Source organism: Amphibalanus amphitrite, unplaced genomic scaffold (assembly GCF_019059575.1).
Source record: "Amphibalanus amphitrite isolate SeventyFive unplaced genomic scaffold, NRLGWU_Aamphi_draft 000140F_arrow, whole genome shotgun sequence".
NCBI classification, from domain to species: Eukaryota; Metazoa; Arthropoda; class Thecostraca; order Balanomorpha; family Balanidae; genus Amphibalanus; species Amphibalanus amphitrite.
Genome location: NW_024881635.1, coordinates 228,305 through 246,482, shown reverse-complemented (window position 1 = coordinate 246,482; position 18,178 = coordinate 228,305). Strand labels below are relative to the sequence as shown.

The following is an 18,178-nucleotide window of genomic DNA, read 5'->3' as shown; positions in this document are numbered from 1 at the left end:
AATGCCAGTCATTCATTACTTTCCAAAGTTGAAGTGCTTACTGCTTACAAGATAGAAGTATTGACAAACCATGTCAAACTATCCAGCAAGTTTTAAAACAAGCGTGAAGGAATGAATCCAGTATACGTGCCTTGAATGTATGGTATTGAGTGTGTTTGTGAAATAAATAAATGTTTCCATCACATTTCACACCTGGTTTGTCTACGAATGAGAATCAGATGTTTACGAAAGAGAATCAGCCCGTGACAGGATGATACCTACCATCCAATTCAACCATGATCACCTGCATGTCACGTGCACGGAATGAGGTTAGATGCTTCTTACGATAAATCAATATTATCACGAACAACCACCCATACCAATACCTACGACTTGAATGGCAAGTCCTCAGTCTCAGCCTCACCACAATGTCTTTGCACAATGCACAATCCACACCACGTTTATGGATACACTGCCATTCCTTTTGCGTATTCTTTCATCAAATCAGTAACTACCGATTTCCTGCTTTCTCGTCCACTATTGGGCAGAAAACGATTTTTATGCAGGAAACACTGATTTAAAAAAAAATAAACATTACTTTTGACCATGATGCGCATTATTTGTCGAATTTCCCAAAAAGACGCTCTTTCGACCGTTCAGTGAGGCTGCCATATCCTCATAACGGCATTTCAATGGCAGTGCATTTCTCAGTTTACCATATTCTTGTTCCGTGACACGGAACAAAAGTAAGGGTAGAATAAAGGTTGAAGTAGGCTTGCAATCGGTTAAAATTAGGTATCGCATCATAGATTGTTCAATTCTGCTTGTTTCTATGTCCAATTTTTATATTTTTATGGACGTTTTCATATAGTTTTATTGAAACGCCGTGACCATGTTTCGTCACGGAACAACTCACTTAATTTGGAACGTTTAAGCAATCTCGGCTTTTATTTATAAAAAATTAGGTACCGTTAGAATCGTTGAAAGACGGCGCTTTTCATAGCATAAAATTATTGCCCAGTTGATGCCGATTGCAGGTATAATATCGACATATGCTGATATCACTTTTACATGAAGTAATGTTTGTCTAGGGCATAAAATCCCTTTGCTTATAAGTATATTTTTTGAAATAAAGCAGCCAGATTGAGGTCAAATATTCATTTATTTTAGATTCTTTTTAAATATGATATGCTATTTTGAAGTTTTCATCAATTTGAATCATTTTTATCAAATTGAAAACCAGTAAAGAGGAAATCCCTTTCCTCTAATTTCCCTCGCCGAGTCATCCTCCGCGCCATTTCTCAAGGCTCGAGGTGCGAGGCGTCCGTTTCAGTTTGGGCAAGCACGGGGGCAATTATCTATTATTGATTATAATCATTTGTGGCATGGTTTTTGGGAGTTGTCTTGCACAAGACCTTTTTTCTTTAAGTGCTGGCATGTTTTTGTGCCTTTGTGGTTCGTTATTTGTTGGTTATTTGCTTCAAGCTGGATTGCGTCAAATTTGTCAAACTTGCATTAGATAGGTATAGGTAGGTACAAGTCCATTTAAACTGATACTATCTAGGTAGGTAGGTAGTAGGTACCAGTCCACTTGGCTATGTTTTGATGTTGCTTAAAGGTATTTCAAATAGTATTTCAATGTACTTAGCAGTTTTTGTTTCATGTGAAAATGTGTCATTTGAAAAGCATATTCTGGATGTTGTGTATATTTTTATACCCCATTCATTTTTCTCACTGCATTCACAATTTTAAGAATAATTTGTATATTTTCCATTATGAATAATTTTGAGCATCAGTGGTCATCCATTACCTGCATGTCCAGATTTGCTAACTAATTATAAATAAGTCTAACACCTGGGCTGTAAGGCCACAACCTGCTGCGTTCCTTGAACCTTTATTTTTTATGTAGAAGCTGCTGTTTCTGACTGAGACTCTGGCAAATATCTTGTATACTTAAAGCATACCTAGAACAATACGCATGGCCCTACAGTGCCTTACTTTATGATTTTTGTTCCGTGAGCAGCTAAACATTTTGTTCCGCGAACTTAGATCCCCAAACCACTTTTCTGACACTGGGTGGGAGGGTCCCTTTAATCTCGTAACGCTTCGGTATCGTATGCTCCACGCTCATGTGTTGGCTCATGGCTGTTTATCGGCCGCCCGTCTCTCTTTCTCAGACCGTCGACGAGGTAAGGAAATGCAGGTAAATAAAAACCAGCGCAGATGGTTGGAGGGGGTGGGTGGAGGAAACGTGCTCAGCAGCGACCGTTGCTGGTCCGCTCCACTCGCCCGGGCATCCGTTTCGAATATGGTGACCCCAGGTGACCTCGGTGACCTCGAGGGGTCAGCTTAACACTTTCGCCTTTTGTAGCCATTCTATAATTCAGCAACTACTGGGCCGATCGAGACAAAAACATCACCAATTTGCCGTATCCGATTTCATCAGCCGTTTCGAATATGGTGACCTCGGTGACCTCGAGGGGTCAACTCTCTCGATCTCGATCGGCTCAGTGCCCATAAGTGCTTTTTGTTGTTACAGTTAAAGGGACCCTCCCACCTTCAAAAAAGTTAATGAATTGGCATGAAAGTGATGTCGCTCGGTTCAGAAAGAGCAAAAACGAATATCTACCAAATTTCATCGAAAAATATTCACCGGTTTTCAAGATATTAGACTTTTACTTTTGCTTACTTTTTGGGATCTCCGCTGTTCCTAGCGACTTTATTTGAAAGTGCGGCATTTGTTGCGCGCAAAGCAGCATATACCACCGCGTGCTACAAAACGTTTTAGTCAAACATTTAACGGACGTTCGAAAGCCTGATGACGTCATCAGACTCCCGTAATGGTTAAGAGATAGGGACCACGCTGGTCCCACCCTGCAAGTAAAGGGAAGAAATTTCTTGAACACCATAAAGCTGCGGGGGTTGCGACCAGGATAAATGGTGGTTTCTGAGCCTGGCCGCAAACTTGGCTATCTCAACTCAAAACTAATGTTAAGGTGGGAGGGTCCCTTTAAAACTAGGTGCCTTTATCGGCCCACTCATGTTTCATAAATGCATGTTCAAATGTGCTCTTTCCAAAGAGGAGTGATTGAATAACGTTTCAAACGTTGTCATAATGTTTCTTCATCACCCGCGCCCCGTAGGGGGGGGGGGGGCGAAACGGCCCCTCCCTGTCCTTTTCCGTCGATATCTCCTAAACGGCTGGAGATATCGCCACCAAACTTTCAGAACCCCTCCGGGCATCAATTTTACACATTGTGACCAAAAATTTTCCAGAGGCTATGATAGGTCGGCCACAAATGACGTCAGAATGACGTCATGTTCTGTCATTTTCGACCGAAAAAAGACCTCGCGAGAAGACCTGTCACGCCTACAGCTTTGAAGATACAGAAAAATGATCAGACAAAAAAAAGGTGTAGAATTCACAGGGCTACAAAATTGCAATCTCGGATTTTTGAGATTTTTGAGTTTTGACCCCCAAAAATCAAAAAAGCATTTTTTATGTTAGCCGAAAAATCAAAAAAGTTTTTTGAGTTTCGAAAAACCGGAGTATATGTGATAGCACCTACCGTCTTCTATCTACATAGGGGAAAGTGGGTGTATTGCGCCCTCCTAACCAATTGCGCCCACCCACATTCCCACGAATTCAATGGCATGTTCAGCATTTTGTTTTCGAAAACATTATTTTCGCCACTGGATAGTTCCTTTTATGGCCCAAGCTCTCCGATGAAGCCAATCAGCAAGGCTCATTACGCCATCGAAGATATTACGGCGTTTTCTTAACTTTTTTGCAGCATTTTGAACCGTTGGCTATAAAAATAGGCGATACATGTGTCATTTTGAGAGTGATATTTGGAAAGAAAAATCCTTTTTTCATTATATTTCACTGAAACAGTAAACATCCTTCAGCATTTTTATGGTAACTTCTACGCTTTTATTAAAAAGTACCTCAATTTTAATTGCGCCCATGGCAATTGCGCCAGGGGGGCGCAAATAGAATAATGGTGTAGCTATTGTATCACGACAGTATGAATGCATCATTAACTGATTGCAATAAAGAAGGAGTTTTATGTCAGGCAGGGGAGCAACCCGCCATCGTCAGTCCAAAATTTTTTTTCTCTCATCGAACTTATAATGTAGCTGCCATTTGGGCTATGAGCTTGCCCGGTGTAATTGACAAAATACGGCATTTTTAACATGGACAGAGGCGTGAGAGGTGACAGCCATGATACAAAGTAAAAACTGATGTCAAAAAAGTTGTAGAAGCAATAAAAAATTTTAATTTTGAGAGAAACGACTGAAAATATAACCGTCTAGGCGCATACGTTCATATATATCTAGTCGGTTACATCAAACGTTTTCGTTCCACTTCACAAGCATACTGGACACAAGTAAAGTTATTTACCTGCGCAAAAAACATCGCAATTTATATCTACATTTATTATGTATCGAGCTTGATTCACATAATACATGTTCAAGTAAGCCACAATGACATAGAATGCCGGAGTGTATGCATTCCGTCTCCTTTGCTTAGCCATGTTATAGGATAGGGCGCAATTGGATTCTAATTGCGCCATCCCCCTGGCGCAATTTACAGCAGTTGTTGGTAAATGCGCCCTTTTGCATGTTTCTGAAAAAGCAGCTGTCAGAAGCAAACGAAACATTCTTAATTGATCGGGAGGCTCTTAAATCGTAGCCAATGAGTTCCTCTTTAAAATGGTTACCAGTGCATGCTTACATCTCCAGTGGTTTTCTTACAATTAGCGTTTTTCCTTAAGGTGGCGCAATTCACCCTCCTTCCCCTACCAAATTTCATATCGATACCTCGTTTTTGGCCAAGTTATAGCAAAAAAAAAACAGAAAACTGCTCAAAAATGATGACGTCAAATTTTCAAACTCAAGTTTTGGCAATTCTAGACCTCGTAGAGCAGAACAAAGACCACCATTAGACTCCCCGCGACGAGCTGCATCGAATCGATACCAATTTTATGCAAAAATATCAACTTTGAAATTTGACCTAATTTGACCTGACCTTGACCTGACCTTCACCAAAATGTGACCCAGGCTGGCCCCAAAGGCTGCCTAACCCACATAATCGCATTTGTCATGTAAAATGGAGTGGACCATAAAACATGTATCACACCACACTTTCATATTGTGACCCCCGGTGACCTGACCTCGCTGTGACCTGACCTCGCTGTGACCTGACCTGGTATCAGTGACCTCAGATAGCAAAGTATGTGTTTGACGAACAATGTACCATCGATGGTTTTCAATAAATTACCAATTTACTCGATTTGACAACACATTTCTTGAAATGCCTGTGAACGGTGAAAATCCGACTTTTGACCTGATCTGTGACGTCATCGGTTTGACCTAGGTCAATGAAATTTGGTCACAAGGTAGTTCCCCGGTGGGGCTATCGAACACCGTTTGAATTTTGAAAATCGGCCGGTAAATTTCCGAGATCTTAGGGGGGGCCAAAACGGCCCCTCCCCTAGGGGTGGTAGGGTCCGCCGGTAGCCCTACGGGGCGCGGGTTAGTGCACACTGCCCATATTGCCCCACCTTCCTCTTCGCTCTTTCGAGCGCGCCTGCTACCGCGGGTCGCTGGCTACGTGACCCACCCAAGAGCCGAATAATAAAAGGTTCAAGTCCCCTACCCTCGTCAGCATGGCGTGGAGGTCCAGGAGCCCCGAGGAGCCCACTCCATGCGAGGCACGAGTTAGTCAGCAGACCATGCATGCACGATGTGTGCATGATGCATCCAAAGCTACATAGACGTTGACCTGCTCCCTTCTCACTGTTCTCGCACGAAGCCCAATCCCAGCCTGCAGCAGCCCGTGCACGGACACATCGAGCGAGCTGCCTGCCGAGCGCCGCCAGCTCAGGGCCACGTTTCACAACAGGGAGGCCGACCGGCACTCCGTGGTCTGCCCGCCAGCGCCAGCGCCCGGCCGACATACCAAGGTGACCTTGGGCAAACGAAAATACGGCCGAGCGAGCTGCCGCCCACAAAAACAGCTCAGTGCTGTGTGTACCCTTATAATGGGGTCCACCTGGGGCGCCCCAGCGCGGCGGGGAGCGGCGGCGGTGTCCGCCGGCCGCGCCGGGCGGAGGCAGTCCTATCGACCGAACGGTACCGCCGGCCTGACCGGCCGACGTGAAAGTAGCTCGGCGAGGACCGGCCGGGTCCACCGCGGCGGGCGCCCGCCGACTCCGAGCCGGCGCCAGCCGTATAGGCGACCGGCGCGCGTCGTCCATATGTAAGACGTTGGTGTGTGCAGGGCGGTCTGCTGGAATAGAGGATTCGGGTGCGTTTTTTCTGGAAAAAGGGACTAGCTCAGGGAGCTAAGTTTTTTTTTCAGGGTATGCCTGTGTAGTGTGTTGCCGACTGCCGTTATGTTTAGTAGGAATGTTTATTGTATCGTGTGTACCGTAGACATTGGGTACACGAAGCCTTCCACCAAGCCTGCCAGTGAGGTCGGCCGGCCTATCCTCGCGGGCATCCGGAAGGCCGAGGCAGGCGATCCAGTTCCCGTGCATCCGCTGCACGTGACGTGACGTCAGCGGGAGAGCCGGGCCGCCCGGTCCGTGACGTCACCGGCGACACGTCACGGCCGTGCCTGCCGATAGCGCGGGGCCGTGGCTCAGGGCCGTGGGGCTCGGCGCGGGAGGTCGACCGGCCGTGCCTGGGACCGGGGGCCCGGCGCGGCGGCCAGCCGAGGCCTGCGAGCCGTGAGGCGAAACCACGAACGGCGACAGGGCAGCTAGCACAACCGTCAACCGAAGATATTCTCTTGGGTTATAGACATGGCTGAAACACCGCTTTTAGAAATACCTACGTTTCAGATGACTTCAAAATGATGTGTGCTGAAAATGTACGGCACTTCAAACTTTTAATCCCGGAAGTGAAATTACAATTCCATTCGACCTACTTTCTAAGCTACATTAGATTCACGATGTTGCGCTGGAGCGAGGATTCCCGAGCCTAAATGTTGGCTAACTTCCTTACGTTAAAAGTTCCGTATGATAATTGATAAGGGTAGGTAGGGGTATTGAAAGATGGACGCATGGTTTAAAAATATAACCTTCTTATGATAAGCTATCATAAGTATATTTTTCATTAAAGTATTTAAGAACTATTACCTACCTACTGGCTACTGTACTCGCCAGCATCTAACTAATCTTACTTTCACACTAGCAATTTAACCTCTCAAGGTCATGCGTCGACCTAAGGTCAATTGGGGGTTATGTCGAAAATACACATGCACAGCGCCTCTAGAGTACTTATAAGGATCGGCCAAGTTCCAAATCAAAGCATAGGGGAGAGTGGGGTAAGATGCCCAGGGTGGGTAAGACGCCCCACCCCCTCTAGCGGCGAAACAGAGAATCGAACCCGGAAATTAATGTTCTTAGCGTAAAGCGGAAGCCTGCCTTGTTAACTGCACAAAAATTTGCGAAGCTCAGTTGGGCAACGGCTGGATGGTGAATGTATGTTTTTTATTTGATGCTTTCAAAAAATATTTTGTTGTCAAAACATTGTAAATATCAAAGAAGGAAGATAATTTTTGCGTCCCTTGCTATAGTCCTGATACATTAACACGCGTGTACTGTGTCCCAAACAGTTTGTTCAGGGCCTCCTCTAACATACCCACTGGGTGGGCAAATACCCACCCAGTCACCACAATTGCCCACCCAGTGGCGTCGATTTGCCCACCCAGAAGCAAATGCAAAAATTCTGGTCCGGCCGGACGTCCGGTACTACCTGTCTGGTCTTAACCCTCGCATGTGTGCGGCGTTTGCCAGCTTCTAATGTGTAGGGGGGGGGGTCGGTTGGACCCCCCCCTTGCCGTTTGGCCCCTGATCGAGCTAGAGCTTCGCGGAAAAAACGAGCGTGTTGCCCGTGACGAGAGGAAGCCGATGATACCCAATTTTAAGGTCCTAGGTCATTGGTTGACCTTCCAGGTCAGGTCAATGACCCAAAGTCGGGAAAATCGGGACCTGTTAGAAAGTCGTAAAGTGTGGCTGCTAAGGGGTTTTTCGGGGTGCTGATCACGAATATCGTGTTAGTTTTGATCACAGATGATGTCTTGAAGCATTTAGACCAGGTCGGGTCAGGTCAGGTCAGGTCAACCAGTAGGCGTCGTGACGGGTATTCGTAGTACGTGTCAACCGCCTCTGACAGCTTCGTAACATGTTACGAAGTCACCAAAACTACTTCGTAAATGTTCAAATGGTTGCTAAATTCGGATTCAGCTCCAAAAACTAGCCTAGAAACATGTAAAACTCGAAAAAGTGACCCGAGGTCACCCGAGGTCACCAAAGGTCAATGACCTGACCTGACCTTCAGGTGACCTTGACACACACGGGAGTAACATCAAATCACATGTTTGAACGTTTGAAACCACGAAAAGCTTGCAAACACGCGGCTAGTGCGAGCCGACATACGCGAAATCGCGATTCCGGCCAAACATGGTCTCGGAAAAGAGGTCACAGGTCAAAGGTCATTTGGGTCAGGGTCATGAAATTTTCAGGGTAGGTGTAAAATTGATCAATGCGAGGGTACTGAAAGTTTCGTCGCGATCGGCCGCTTTTTACGCGAGTTATTCGCGAAAAACCATGGGGGGGGGGTCCATCCGACCCCCCCCCCTACACATGCGAGGGTTAAAGGGACCCTCCCACCTTCAAAAAAGTTAATGAATTGGCATGAAAGTGATGTCGCTCGGTTCAGAAAGAGCAAAAACGAATATCTACCAAATTTCATCGAAAAATATTCACCGGTTTTCAAGATATTAGACTTTTACTTTTGTTTACTTTTTGGGATCCCCGCTGTTCCTAGCGACTTTATTTGAAAGTGCGGCATTTGTTGCGCGCAAAGCAGCATATACCACCGCGTGCTACAAAACGTTTTAGTCAAACATTTAAAAATCGTTAGATATCTACGATGACGTCACACATTCAGAGGGGTATACCTATGCATTAGCCCCTCTGAATCAAAATGCTGCAATTTTGAAATTCAATATTTCCGATTTAAGGCATTTCTGGATGTTGTGAGTGCCGAAACCGGTAATTGTGAGCCAGGGACCCCATTTTGGCTATCTCAACTCAAATCTAATGTTAAGGTGGGAGGGTCCCTTTAAGCAAACTGGATGCTGTTTGAAGGCAGGGGCATCGACGCGTAAGGAAAACTGGTCCGACTTTTTCTCGGGGGGCCCCCACCGGTGGGGGCCCCCAGGGGCCCCCGTGGCCGCAGCAGGGCCCCCCGAGAGCCCCAACAGGGGCCCCCCGCGGCCGCAGAAGGGGACCCCGCGGGCCGCAGCAGGGCCCCGCGGTGTCTAGCAGGGCCCCAGAGGCGCAGCAGGGCCCCCGCTGTCTCTAGCAGGGCCCTCCGAGCCGCAGTAGGGCCCCGCGGTCTGCAGCAGGGGCCCCCGCGGGCCACAGCAGGGCACCGCCTAGTCGAAAAAGTGGTCCGACTAGTCGGAAAAGTCGGACCGGTGTCGACGCCCCTGTTTGAAGGTCAAAAAAGTTTTCTGGTTGTCCGATATTCAGGGGCGTAGCCAGGATTTCCTCAAGGAGGGGGCCAAACGCACAGGGGCCCAAGATAACCCCCTCAAAATCCAAAAAGCCATCTGGTTGCATCCAATATTTTTTTGAGGGAGCCCAAATAAATAGAAAACATATTTCTTAACAAAAAATATTAGAACTGAGGGGGTAGGCAGTCCATGGGCCCTGTTAGATAGGCCCACGAATAGCTTCATAGAGTCGCCAGTCGGTTTTGAGGGCGGTCGGATGAGGGTTCTTCAGACCGTCACAGGCCCCTACAGCGCATGAGAGCCTCGTAAGCCGTCTGAGGGTCATATAAGCCGCCTAAGGGCCACTAAGACCGACAAAAGCCCTCCTTGCACTTGCAGAGGCCCAGTCATGCCGACTGAGGGCTCTCTCAGACAAACTAAGGACCCGTTCAGGGCATTTGAGGGCTTCCTCAAACCGATAGGGGCCCCTCAGATCGACAGTGGATCCGATACGAGCTCCCTCAAACCGATTTAGGGTCAGACCAACAGTCGGAACGCATTGATTCTGTTTACACACCGTTGGACCCAAGTTGGACCCATCCCATCCAACTGGCCCCCTGGTTTCAATAGGGCTCCAAGGCTCTAAAATTGGGGCTCTCTTGGCCAAAGTATAACTACTCAGCTGTGTCAAAGGATCTGCCGCAGGGGCCTTTGCGTCGCCAAGGGCCCACTGTGTCAGCCAGGGGCCCCTATAGAATAAGGACCCCTGGCTTCCAGGGCGGGGGGGGGGCATGGTCCCTTTGGCCCCCTCCTTGGCTATGCCACTGCAGGTGACAAGCGTTCTTCCAGGCGACCAGGGGGCAGGGGCCAGGCGACCAGGCCCCCAGGCGACCAGGGGCCCCCAGGCGACTAGCCCCCAAGCGACCGGGGCCCCCTAGGCGACCAGGGGCCCCAGGAAACCGGGGGTCATCGGATGAGTGCAGGGGCCCATTGGGTCATCAGAGGGCCACAGAAATGAAACTTCGATATCAATTTTCTTCCGAGTAAAAGACGTTTTATCCAGTGTTTGAAAAAAAATATCCCGGGGCCTGAGGGGCTCCCCCATGGCGCGTTTTGCGCTCAAGGGAGGGGCCATTGCCCCCGTGGCCCCTCCCCCTTGGCTACACCCCTGCCGATATTGTTATTCATGGACAAAGCCAGCTAAATCTCTAAATACGGCTGAGCTGAACAAATAAGCAAGAATCATTACCGGTTCGGGTAGCCTTTACTACAATGTATTATGTTGTTAGCCCTCGCCCGGTGAGGGGGTTGATGCACCCCCTAAGGTTTTTCATAAATAACGTAAAACGGCGGCGCTCAAATTTGGCATACCCTCTGGGGCAACCTTTTGGCACTTGTCCTGAAAATTTCAGGTCTCTAGTCTTTTCAGGTCAGGTCACCAGGTCACAAACCCGGTACAAGGTCGGGGGAAAATTGGACTAGTTTAGCGGCAATTGAATGCCAGAGTTTTTCGTTGATAGCGTGAGTTCTATAGCACGTAGCGCTACCAAATTTAAGACACGACTTGGAGCATCTGTTTGTCACTTGGCCTTGGAGTTTTAGGTTCCAGTGACCCGAGGTTAGGTCACAAAGTCACAAAAACTGGTACATTGTCAAAATAGCAAGAATACCGAATAAGAATAACTACCACGCAGTTTGCGGAGGGCTGTACATGTACCTAACTCTGAAACGAATCGCTCGAGTATCGCTAACCATAAAACATGCGACAAACGTTAACTTTGCAAACTATCATCTTATGTCCAATAACGGTACTGCTTATTTCGCCTCACCCCCGCCCCCCCCCCCCCCCGGTAACAGGTTTTGAAATTGGTTGAACCCCAAAACAGTGGCTGGATCCGCCCTTGGGCAGGGGAGTAGCGAAAATTTTGCCCACCCAGTGAAAAAACCTTAGAGGAGGCCCTGAGTTTGTTTCAGGGTGTAGCTTTATGGCTAACAAATTGTACTGGTTTACTGTTACTTCGGCACCTTGGGGTAAGATGTCCCCTGTCCTGATGGGGAAAGACGCCCTCCTAAATCCGTAGGCTGCCCTTCAAGCAGCCCGTCAAATCATTTATTACATGCTTGTGATGAGAGACAAAAGCCGATCTGGGACTATTGAAAGTCCAGTACGGTTGGGTGCTCCCCATGCCGGTCTCTCGGCCCACACAGCGACTTTTTGGGCGGCATCTGACTCTGAGAGCCCTCACGACGGCCTCTGTGGGCCCCATTATTGGCTCCAGGGCCCCTCACGACATCCTTTGAGGGCTCCCACGTTGGCTCCACGGGCCGCACTGGCATCTGAGGTCCCCACGATGGGCTCGAGGGCCCTCAAGCATCATGAAGACCTATAAGGGCCCCACAGTGGTCTCCGAACGCCACCACGGAGGCTTGTTTGGCCGCGCTGAACTATGATGGCCCTAACGATGACCTCTGAAGCCCCTTACGACCACTTTTGAGGGCCCTTACGATGACGTTTGGTGTGTACTGCAAGGCTGGAAAGGACTACTGATTCGTTCAGGCGATTCACGTGCCCATTTATGTCACTTATAGTGCAGGGGGCATCTTCCCCAACGCCAGGGGCGTCTTTCCCACCCTGTGGGGTAAGATGCCCCCTTTCACTTCTTCAGGAAAATGCTAAACAGCAAAAAAGTTATCATATTTCAGGCACGAAAGTGTGATATTTTTGGAGAAAAATGATGTCGGCTTCCGTTGAAACTCCAAGTTTTTGCTTTCCGATCATCATTTTCGAATAATATATGACTTAGTAAAACCCTGGGCATCTTTCCCCACTCTCCCCTATCATTGGGTCACGTAGGCCGTAGTAAATTTTCAACGAAACCTCTTCTCGATACCTATGTGACCCTGTTTGACCTCGGCAGGACAAAGTGTACAATTCAGCGACACCCCCTACGTCGCAGCCTGGATTCAGCCGAGATTCGAGAGTCGAGACACTTGAGATCAACCTATGATAAGATGCTGTCGAGTAGTTTGGTGTCGTTTTTAGCGCTCTAACTCTACTGAGTGGGCTACAAATTATTGCTGTGCGAATTTGGGTCATGTGACCTTTTCTGACCTCTGCAGGTCAAATGGCTGGGAGTGCCACTGAATAGCTCAGGCTGTGGACGGATGTCTCGGCATCTACTGTGCGCAAGTTTCAGCTTGGTCTGAGGTGTCCCGAATCTGGGCTGAATACGTGGGCTGCGACGTGGGGGTCGTCGTTTATTTGTACAATGCACATTTAGTCTTGTCGACGTCAAACGAGGCCACATATCGAGGAGAGGCGTAAAGGAAAAGTTGCTATGGCTTATGAGCTACCCGATGATATGCTTTGATTTGGATTTCGACCGATCCTTCCTTATACTCTAGAACCGCTGTGCAAATGTTCTTTCGACATAACCCAGTAATGACCTTTCACCTTAGGTCAACGCATGACCTTGAGAGATCAAATTGCTAGTGGGAAAGTATAAGATTGGATGCCGGCGAGTCGTTTGGTGCTGTTTTTAGCGCTCCAGCTCTATGTAGGTACTTGGTGAGCCTCAAACTGCTGCGCAAATTTGGGTCACGTGACCTTTGCTGACCTCTGCAGGTTAAACAGCTGCAAGTGCCACCGAATGGGTCGGGCTGTGGACTGTGTGTGTCTCGGCCTCTACTGTGTGTAAGTTTCAGCTTTACCCGAGTCTGGGCTGAATACATGGGCTGTCTTGATGGACATCACTAGTCACTACATTCCTGCGCAAGTCACTCATTTTGGAACGAGAAATAAAATATCTTTGACTAGGGTAATCATCGATATGTAAAAGCTCCTGATTTGTGCTAGTCTCAAGTAAAGCTACAAAACTGCTACTCCAGCTCAAGACCCCATGTTAAAAGTTAACCCGCGCCCTGATGGGGGGCATTTGCCCCCCCCCCCTGTGGTTTTTCTTAAATAGTCGCCAAATTTTGGGTACCTTCCCGGGCATCAATTTGACACCTTCACACAAAATTTCAAGTCACAGGTCACCTTGGGTCAGGAGTTATTGAGATCAAACTGAGGTCATGTTCGAGTAAAAATGAGCAAAAAAACATGACATCTTGAAACGCTCACCAAATATACAGTTTACAAGCAATTTTAAAGTTCTCTATGTGGTTGTGTATAAAAAAGACGGCGCTACAAAACTGCCATCTCGGATTTTCGAATTTTTGGGGTTTTAACCCTCGCATGTGTGCGGCATTTGCCAGCTTCTAATGTGTAGGAGGGGGGGTCGATTGGACCCCCCCTTGCCGTTTGGCCCCTGATTGAGCTAGAGCTTCGCGGAAAAAACGAGCGTGTTGCCCGTGACGAGAGGAAGCCGATGATACCCAATTTTAAGGTCCTAGGTCATTGGTTGACCTTCCAGGTCAGGTCAATGACCCAAAGTCGGGAAAATCGGGACCTGTTAGAAAGTCGTAAAGTGTGGCTGCTAAGGGGTTTTCGGGGTGCTGATCACGAATATCGTGTTAGTTTTGATCACAGATGATGTCTTGAAGCATTTAGACCAGGTCGGGTCAGGTCAGGTCAGGTCAACCAGTAGGCGTCGTGACGGGTATTCGTAGTACGTGTCAACCGCCTCTGACAGCTTCGTAACATGTTACGAAGGCACCAAAACTACTTCGTAAATGTTCAAATGGTTGCTAAATTAGAATTCAGCTCCAAAAACTAGCCTAGAAACATGTAAAACTCGAAAAAGTGAGCCGAGGTCACCAAAGGTCAATGACCTGACCTGACCTTCAGGTGACCTTGACATCCACCCTAATGCATGGGAGCAACATCACATCACATGTTTGAACATTTGAAACCACGAAAAGCTTGCAAACGCGCGGCTAATGCGAGCCGACATACGCGGAATCGCGATTCCGGCCAAACATGGTCTCGGAAAAGAGGTCACAGGTCAAAGGTCATTGGGGTCAGGGTCATGAAATTTTCAGGGTAGTTGTAAAATTGATCAATGCGAGGGTACTGAAAGTTTCGTCGCGATCGGCCGCTTTTTACGCGAGTTATTCGCGAAAAACCATGGGGGGGGTCCATCCGACCCCCCCCCTACACATGCGAGGGTTAACCCCAAAAATAAAAATTGATTTTTTTTAAACTCGCAAAATTCCCAAAAAATTCCGAATTTAAACGGAATATATGTGATAGTCCCAGCGCTCTTCGATATACACACCAGATTTTAGATCGATACCTCCTTTTTTGGCCAAGTGATAGCGAAAAAACTGTTCAAAATTGATGACGTCAAATTTTTGAACTCAATTTTTAGCAATGCTAGACCACGTAGCGCAAAACAAAGACCACCATTGAACTCCCCGTGACGAGCTGCATCGAATCGATATCCATTTTATGCAAAAATATCAACTTTGAAATTTGACCTAATTTGACCTGACCTTGACCTGACCTTCACCAAAACATAATCTCAACTGACCCAAAGGGCTGCCTGTCCCACATAATCGCATTTGGCATATAAAATGGGCCATAAAACATGCATCACATGATATTTTTATATTGTGACCCTCAGTGACCTGACCTGCTATCAGTGACCTCAAATAGCAAAATATGTGTTTGACGAACATTTCCCCCTCGATGATTTTCAATGAAATGCATTTTGCTCGATTTTACAACGCATTTCTTGAAATGCCTGTAAACGGTGAAAATTCGACCTTTGACCTGACCTGTGACGTCATCGGTTAGACCGAGGTCAATGAAATTAGGTCACAAGGTAGTTCCCCGTTGGGGCTATCCAACGCCGTTTGCCGCTTGTCGCTAGTATGTTGCGTGGTTCTCGAGATCTGGGGGGGGGGGGGCAAAATGCCCCCCCCCCCCCATCAGACCGCGTTGCTCGGCAGACCCCATCAGGGCGCGAGTTAAGATACGACAATCTCTTCTGTCGTTATAGATAGGAATCAAGTTAGTACCTATCTGATGGTAATGGGCAAGAAAAAAAGTTAGCGGTTAGTTTAACCCGCGCCGTGGTGGTGGTCTGAGTTTTCCGTGTCGTGCTGGGGGGGGGGACGGCGTTTTCATGCCCCCCCCCGCCCATTTAACTCGGCTCCTGGGCCACGTAGCGACGCGTTGCGGCAAATAATGACGGGAAAACTGAGGTCATGTTTTAGGTCAGGTCAAAGGCCAAGTCCCCAGAGGTCGTCAAAGGTTAAATTATGTCTATTTCAACAACTTTCGAATCACCCGATGCATAACTCGGGTCGGGAACCAAGAGAGCTAGAGCGCCGCAGAAAAACGCATTCGATAGCTCCTGCCTCCTTCACAGGCCTTTCCGACTATTGTCAGATTTGACCTCAGGTCAACGGTTTAGCCTCCAGAAAGCAAAACCTCTAAAAAATAGACGTCTTTACGAAAACATGTTTTTTTGGTAATTATTTTTGACTCAAGAGCCACGACATTACTTTTGCCAGCAGCGTCTTCCTCTCGTCGAGACGCGTCAATTAAACTATAAGTTGACCTTGAAAGGTCATTTTGAAAATTTGACCTCAGGTCAAGGTCATGACCTGACCGAAAAGGGTCATGCTGCATTTCAGTAGAATGGTATCGTCGAGCTGAATACGCCTGACGTGTTTTCACGTCACAGTGGCGCAGCCAGGGGGGGGGTCAGAGGGTCAGCTGACCCCCCCGAAATTTCTGTCAGGGGCCCGCTCGAGAGAGAGAGAGAGAGAGAGAGAGAGAGAGAGAGAGAGAGAGAGAGAGAGAGAGAGAGAGAGAGAGAGAGAGAGAGGGAGGGAGGGAGGAGAGAGGTCCTAATCTAATCGGACGAGCCCGCTTCGAGAAATGCCTACTGGGACACCACGGGTGAGGGGTCGGCCTGGGGCCCCAGGTGGACGGGGCCCGGGCCCCGGGTGGATGGGGCCCAGGCCCCCGGGAGAACGGGCCCGGGCCCCCTGGGTGGATGGGGCCCGGGGCCCCCGGGTGGATGGGGCCCGGGCCCCCGGTGGATGGGGCCCAAGCCCCCGGGAGTACGGACCCCGGGCCCCGAGTGGACGGGGTCCGGACCCCCAAGTGGATAGGGCCCGGGCCCCCGGGAGAACGGGGCCCGGACTCGGAGCCCAGATGGACGTGGCCCGGGCCCCCGTGGGGATAGGGCCCGGGCCCCCGTGGGGATAGGGCCCGGGCCCTCGGGTGAATGGGGCCCGGGCCCCGGGTGGATGGGGTCGGGCCCCGGGTGGACGGGGCCCGGGCCCCCGGTGGATGGGTCCGGCCCCAAGCCCCCGGGGGCACGGGCCCCGGGCCCCGAGTGGACGGGGCCCGGACCCCCGGGTGGATGGGGCCCGGGCCCCCGGGAGAACGGGGCCCGGACTCGAAGCCCAGGTGGACGTGGCCCGGGCCCCGTGGGGATAGGGCCCGGGCCCTCGGGTGAATGGGGCCCGGGCCCCCGGGTGGATGGGGCCGGGTCCCCGAGAGAACAGGGCCCGGGCCCCAGGTGGATGGGGTCGGGCCCCGGGTGGACGGGGCCCGGGCCCCGGGTGGATTGGACCCGGGCCCCCGGGAGAACGGAGCCCGGGCCCCTGGTGGACGGGCCCCGGACCGGAGCCCCGGGTGGACGGAGCCCGGGCCCCCGGGAAAACGGGCCTGGACCCTCGGGTGGATGGGGCCCGGGCCCCGGGTGGATGGGGTCGGGGCCTATATAGGTGCAACGGTCTGGCCTGTACCTACCCCGGGATAAGTAACACCATGCCGGGACCACGGTAACAGACAGAATCTACGTCACCACATCACCACACCACAACAAACCAGGCCCAAGGCAATACATATCCCATGTGAGCGCGTTCACCCTCGCCGGCTCAGGCCATTTTGCGTCCTTCGACGGCACAAGGGAGGGAGGGTACGACCCCCTTCCTCGCGTTTGGCCCATGATCGAGCTAGACGGAAAAAAACGAGCGTGTTGCCCGTGACGAGAGGAAGCCGATAATACCCAATTCCAAGGTCCTAGGCCATTGGTTGACCTTCCAGGTCAGGTCAATGACCCAAATGTCGGGAAAATCGGGATCTGTTAGAACGTCGTAAAATGTGGCTGCTATAGGGTTTTTGTCGGGGTGCTGATCACGAATATTATGTTAGTTTTGATCACAGATGATATCTTTATGCATTTGGGCCAGGTCGGGTCAGGTCAGGTCATGTCAACCAGTAGGGGTCCTGCCGGGTATTCGTAGTAGGTGCGTCTCAACCGCCTCTGACAGCTTCGTAACATGTTACGAAGGCACCAAAACTACTTCTTAAGTGTTCAAATGGTTGCTAAAATCGAATTCAGCTTAAAAAATAGCCTAGAAACATGCATTACTTGAAAAAGTGTACCGAGGTCATCATAAGTCAATGACCTGACCTGACCTGACCTGACCTTCAGGTGACATTGACATCACCCTTATGCATGGGAGCAACATGAAATCACATGTTTGAACGCTTGAAACCACGAAAGGACTACAGGGTGTTTCACTAAAAGTGTCAAAAAGTAAAAGGTCATAATGCACATAATAACAATGTTTTCTACGGAAATTTGCATACCATTTCATCCGCAATTGCCAGACTGCAAAGTATGGCACGCAGGTCGACGAGGCGCACCGGCCCAAGTTCAAAATCCGCACCAACCCTTCAAACTGAGCCGGAAAATCCGCACCGAAGCGGGCCGA

At 49.4% G+C, this 18,178-nt stretch overlaps 1 protein-coding gene across 3 annotated transcripts in view; it reads right to left on the bottom strand.

The window, feature by feature from the left end:
* Positions 1-18,178, bottom strand: part of LOC122382471 (squamous cell carcinoma antigen recognized by T-cells 3-like) — a 32,733-nt gene that overhangs the window by 14,404 nt on the left and 151 nt on the right. Inside the window, exons 1-2 of one of the 3 annotated variants that reach the window (XM_043367839.1) lie at positions 949-998; positions 262-516 (exon numbers count right to left, since the gene is read on the bottom strand). The exons of 1 other annotated variant lie outside the window; for it this stretch is intronic. In XM_043367839.1, the coding sequence (XP_043223774.1) occupies positions 262-264 (3 nt within the window). In that variant the 5' untranslated portion in view covers positions 265-516; positions 949-998. Of the gene's footprint in view, positions 1-261; positions 553-948; positions 999-18,178 lie in introns of those variants that run through there. One more of the 3 variants, XM_043367840.1, reaches the window with a different exon arrangement.